This window comes from Echinops telfairi, unplaced genomic scaffold, assembly GCF_000313985.2.
Source record: "Echinops telfairi isolate 266 unplaced genomic scaffold, ASM31398v2 ScPeMD7_7453;HRSCAF=8491, whole genome shotgun sequence".
Classification (NCBI taxonomy): domain Eukaryota; kingdom Metazoa; phylum Chordata; class Mammalia; order Afrosoricida; family Tenrecidae; genus Echinops; species Echinops telfairi.
Window position 1 is genome coordinate 1,157,522 of NW_022111353.1, and position 5,338 is coordinate 1,162,859.

Genomic DNA, 5,338 nt, shown 5'->3' on the forward strand with positions numbered 1-5,338 from the left:
CGGGGCCTTTGGATGGTCTCCCCATTGCCTTGGTCACTGGACAGAAGAGAGCCCACCGAAGCAGTCTAGTCAGGAATGCACACAGCTCTACAGAGACACCGTGGAGGATGAGACGGCGGGCAAGGTGGTCACAACCCTGGAGGAAGCTGTGAGGAGAAAGTGCCGGTGGATGGCATGGGTGAAGGTGAGGCGATCAGCCGAGGAGAGGGTGAACTCAGGTCCTGGGATCTAGGAACTCTTTCACCCATCCCCCCCTGCCTGTGGGTCAGATGAGGTCCCAGCTTGTTCCAGATGAAAAGAGATGGGCTGCAAGGCGTTTCTCAGCCTCCTCCTCACTCCCAGCACCATCTAGGCATCCTGTGTGGAGACCGAAATGCATCAGAATGGCAGCCTTTCCACGCATGCGCCTCTTCCTGATGTATTTCTGTCTCTCTTTCCCTGCCCTCCCCAAGCATTCCCTCATCTTTACTTTCCTTCCTTGTCTCAGTGTTCCCAGCCTTATTCCCATTTTTTCTGATTTCCCTCCTCCACTGTGTTTTGCTGTGTTTCCTCTTAGCCTTTAGTTCTCTGAACCTTGAGACTGACTGTCTCAACACATGCATGTTTCTCCTCGACCCCTAACTCTCTCCTGTTATCCCAGGAGCCAGTCACCTTGAAAGATGTGACCGTGAACTTCACCCAGGAGGAGTGGAAATGTCTAGATGCCAGTCAGAGGGCCCTCTATCAGCATGTTATGTCAGAGACCTTCAGCAATCTGGCATGTGTAGGTGAGGCGCTAGTTTCTTTGGCAAACCCCTTATCCCAGGATACTGAGACACCTGTTTTCCCTGGGAAGGTAGATCAGCTAGCTCATAATGAGCTTCACTGATCCCTGGTTCTAAACCTTCCAGGTGTGGAAGGTCTGCTTCACCAAGTTCAGGGGTCCAAGGAAAAGAAGAAATGAAAGCATAGATCGACACTTGTAACACAATGGCAATGTTGTTGGAATATGCAAATTTCCCTACTCATCTAATGAATATTTTTATCACATTAACCAACATTTACTGCGTCACTCATGTGTGTCAGGGACTTTGCTAGGATCTGGCTTTTCAAGTATCTCTCCTCTGCCTCTTCTGTTCTCTGTGTTCCCAAGTCTACGGTTCTTAAACCAAGGATATAGAAGTAGATGATTGGCCTATCCCCATCAGATGTGAAGGAGTCAAGCCTGGGACAACTCAACTTTCTCTTTCCTTAGCCAGAGTCTTCCTATCTGAGCCAGACCTGATTACCAAGGCTGAGCAAGCAGAGGCACAGCAGACAACAGAATGCCGTTCCTCAATAGGAGACGCTCTCCCTTTAGGTAAGAATTATGCAGGAGAGAGGAAGATGAAGGAAGCCAAAGGCATGCCCTGGAAGGGTGGATGACTGCATGAAGATTAGGGCTGTGTAAATCCTCTCCTGGTCTGTGCCTTTCCAGCTGGCCAGATTTGGAGCTGTCAGAGATCTGAGATCATCAGCCTTAGGGCCTTAGCTTTAATGGATTATTGAAGCCACTCAGGACAAGGGAACGTTTTCTGTTTCTAAGCATTGAGAAACTACATCTCAGTTACTTCTGTCAGTGGTTATCCTTTGATTTACAAGTTCTTTGTGAGTAAAAGGAAGCCAGGAAGATCCGTATGATGCTGAGTTGGAGTTGAGAAAGTTGTTCCTGAGACTAGAGTAAGAAGTTGAGATTTCAGGCCATGTTGATCATACTTCCTGATTTGGTGGGATCTATACATCTCATACTGGCTTAGTTATTGATTGCTTAATTATAGATGGCATCTCCTTTCCCTCTCCGCTGTTGTGTGGTCACTGGTGGGTATCTGTTGTCTATAGATTGTGGGTGGTATGGTAAACAAGGGGGAAATCATTTCAAGAAGGGTGAAGATTTTTATTGCCCGTGCCATTGTTGAAAGATTCCAGTAAAATTTTTATTGGATTTTAATTTAAAAGAACAAAAGTATATTCTTAATCTTTAGCCTATGAGTTCTAAGGGTGTGTGGGTAAATGTTTTCAATGAGAGAGGGAGGGTATAAAGATGGGAAGTAGTTTGGGTAGAATGGAAAGCTTGTGTTGGGGTTCTCCTGGTGAATCTCGGGTTATTCTTCATTACTACAGGAAGCAAGGAGTATGAAGAACTCCAGAAACAGAATCAGGGTCCGTGTGATAAGACTGGCAGTAAAAGGGTCTTCCGTGCTGGGAAGTGGGATGGCCAGAGCCCACCCTCTGCTCCAGCCAGGTCCATGGCCAGGCCCCAAGTGCTCCTAGCACCCCGGGCTGGATCATCTTTTTGCTGCTACACTTGTGGCAAGTACTTCAAGGAGCACTCCCAGCTTCTTAGGCACCAATTTGTTCATGACCCCAAGTGGACTTGTGCCTGCAACCAGTGTGGGAAATCCTTCAGGAGCCTCAGGAGCCTCAAGTACCACAAACGTGTGCACCTTGAGGGGAAGACCTTCTGCTGTTCCATCTGCGATAAGACGTATTGCGACCCCTCTGGACTGAGTCGCCACCGCCGGGTCCATCTTGGCTTCCGGCCCCATCCATGCCCCCTCTGTGGGAAAGGCTTCCGGGACCAGTCCGAACTTAAACGTCACCAGAGGACACATCAAAGCCAAGAGCCCGTGGCGGGGAAGCAGGAGCGTGTTGTGAGGACTCCAGATCTCCCAGCTGCATCCGGGAGCCATGCACCTAACTCTAGGATCCAGGAGCTCGGGAACGAAGCCAGGGCACCTGTCACTTGTTACCAGGCACCAGTAGCTAGGACCCAAGAGTCTGTATTCAGAACAAAGGGTCCTGTGGCCCAGGCCCAAGTCACTATTGCTAGTAGCCAAACACGCATGTCCAGGAACAAAGTGATCTTTGTGAAAGCTCAGGCACCAGTCCCTATAGCCCAAGGGCCTGATCCCAGGATCCAGGATCCCAACACTAGAGCCCCTTGGTTACTCAGCCCAACCCTGACTCAACAAGACTTACAACATGCAAGGTGTTTTCTTGTCCCCACTGTTCCTTCACATTTAGCAAGAAAGCCTATCTCAGCCACCGGGACACCCACGTCACAAAGGAGCATAATCGCTGCTTCCACTGTGGTAAGTCCTTGAGCTCATTTTCTAAGCTGCTCAGGCACCAGCAGACCCACTGGAAGCAGAAGATCTACTGCTGCCCTATCTGTGACCTCTGCTTTGGGAAGGAGGACCTTGTGGGTCACTGGAAGAGCCTCAAAGTTGAGGAGCAATGCCTGGGAAGTCCCCACAAATGCTGGTTGTTCCTGGGCCAGTGGCTTGGCTTCTTTCCTCCCACAACAGGGAAGGATGGGAAGCTTGGAGACAGTGGGTCTTCTCCAAGGATCTCTGCCCCCAGGAAAGGCAAGATAAGGGAGAAGCAAAGGACACCAAGAAAGGTCTTGGGACATAAATAAATGGCCTTTCACAGAGGTTTCTGTGTGCTTGGTTTTCCTGAGGGCTGACCTCTATGGGGAGGAGGCTAGTAGAGGGAGGTGACGAGGAGATGGAGAAGAGGGAGGTGGCACAGGGAAGCGTTATGTTATTCATTAGCACCTATTCTGTTCCTTTGTGTTTGGTAGACCACCGACTAGTCACTGTTGAACAAATGAGTGCATACTCTTGATGAGAGTGATGGGAGGAAAAGGCTGAGAAGAGGGGCAAGAGCGAAGGACCCAGGGAAGATGTTGACACACAGGAGGGAGACATTCTGAAGCAGATGTGCTGCCAGGCTCTTTTTGCCTCGTGCCTCCAGCTCCTTGGTAGTTAGATGACAGGGTGAGAGTCCAACGAGACGCTCTCGCCAGAAACACCCCCCTTTGCAGAGTTCCTGTTCTTCCACTCTTCTTCTGCCCACCATACTTTCCAGCAGGGTGTCCTTTGGTGAGGGCATTGCTGGAGGGCTTCCAGGTGGAGACTGGAGAGAAGCATGGGATGGTGTGCGCAGCAAAATGGAAGGAAGGAGTTGAGAAAAGGGAAAGGTGTTTGATGGAAGAAGGAAAGTCCATCTTGCTGGGAGTCACAGTATTTCTCCAAGGGCAGATTGGGATGCCCAGAGCAAGGAGGCCCCCCTAGGGTGCAGCCTGATGGATGAGACACCCAAAAGGACCCGTCCTGGAGTTGCTGAACTCCTCTTCTGCTGTGACATCACTCAGAAGGGGTTTCCTAGAAGGAAGAGAAAGGAACTTGGGGGGAAAAATACACCATTTGTTTGATTTGTTCCCCCCTTCAAAGTGGCTAGAATATAGCAAACCTGTCAGTAGGTATAAATTGGAATTCGTGAAGTAGGGAAATCATGTTGGAATTGTGTGTCTGGAATTGAGGCAGGAGAGGCACTGGGCAGCTGCTCGCATTGGGCATGAAAAAGGAAGCTGCCAATAGCAGTGGCAATGGAGGTGGAGCAAACCAGGCAGCAGATGAGTCCATCCCCAGCTTCCTTCTCTGCCTGCCTGCTGCACCCCCTGACTGCTGGTTTCTCCCTCCACCCATGTTCACCAGCCCCCTTCTCCTGTGCTCTGGGAGGTTGACCCTTCAGCAGCCCTCCTTATTGCGCCTGTCTTGTTCCTGGCTTTTTGTCAGATCATAAGAAGAAGACTTACTCAGCTCTTCAAGGAATTGCCCTGAAAAGAGAGAGACAAATAGGTGATTGGTGGACAATGACTAGCTCCCCACCCACATCTCCCCATGGAGATCAGACCTCTTTCCCGCTAGAAAGGGGCCCCACAGAGCTCAGTCAGTAGTGCTCTTCATGGTGTGGGCAGAGAAGGGGGGAAATCTTAGCATCCCAAATCTTGAGTCCTGGCCCCGCCCTCCACCTTCGGGCATTAGTCCTGTGTCCTGGCACTGCCCCCTCACCTGCTAATCTTCGATGTAGCCAGTTGTAGCAAATGAGCAAGGCAACCAGGGGTCCAAGGAATGGAACAATTACAAAGAGGGTGATTTTCCAGGGTGGCACTCTCAGAAAGTGGGGATCTGGAGGGGGGTGGGGGGTGGGCGGAAACAGGATTAGTGACCTCTGCCCCATATCCATACACCTCCATTATTATTAACTTTATTAACCTGCGGTCCATGGACACCAAAAGTACGTAAGGATAGAATCCAGCGGGCCTAGGAACTTGGGTAGGAAAACCAACTCTTTTCACTAGTGTCTAAGTGAATTGAGCTCTTTCTTCCACTAATTCTAGGAAACGGAGCCATGGTATTACTGACCACCATTGAGACTTTCTTCTCAATAGAAATCAAGGTATCTGGGGAGGAGGTGGGGAAAGGAAACAAAAAAAATGATGAAAATAAGGAAGAAATGGGTAGGGGGGCAT

At 50.0% G+C, this 5,338-nt stretch overlaps 1 protein-coding gene across 1 annotated transcript in view; it reads right to left on the minus strand.

Annotated features, from left to right (window-relative positions):
- Nucleotides 1-1,891: 1,891 nt before the first annotated feature.
- Nucleotides 1,892-5,338, minus strand: part of MOG (myelin oligodendrocyte glycoprotein) — a 16,982-nt gene continuing 13,535 nt past the window's right edge. The window contains exons 6-8 of the mRNA XM_004717309.2: nt 4,878-4,994; nt 4,622-4,642; nt 1,892-4,187 (exon numbers count right to left, since the gene is read on the minus strand). Of these exons, the coding sequence (XP_004717366.1) occupies nt 4,174-4,187; nt 4,622-4,642; nt 4,878-4,994 (152 nt within the window). The 3' untranslated portion in view covers nt 1,892-4,173. The remainder of the gene's footprint in view (nt 4,188-4,621; nt 4,643-4,877; nt 4,995-5,338) is intronic.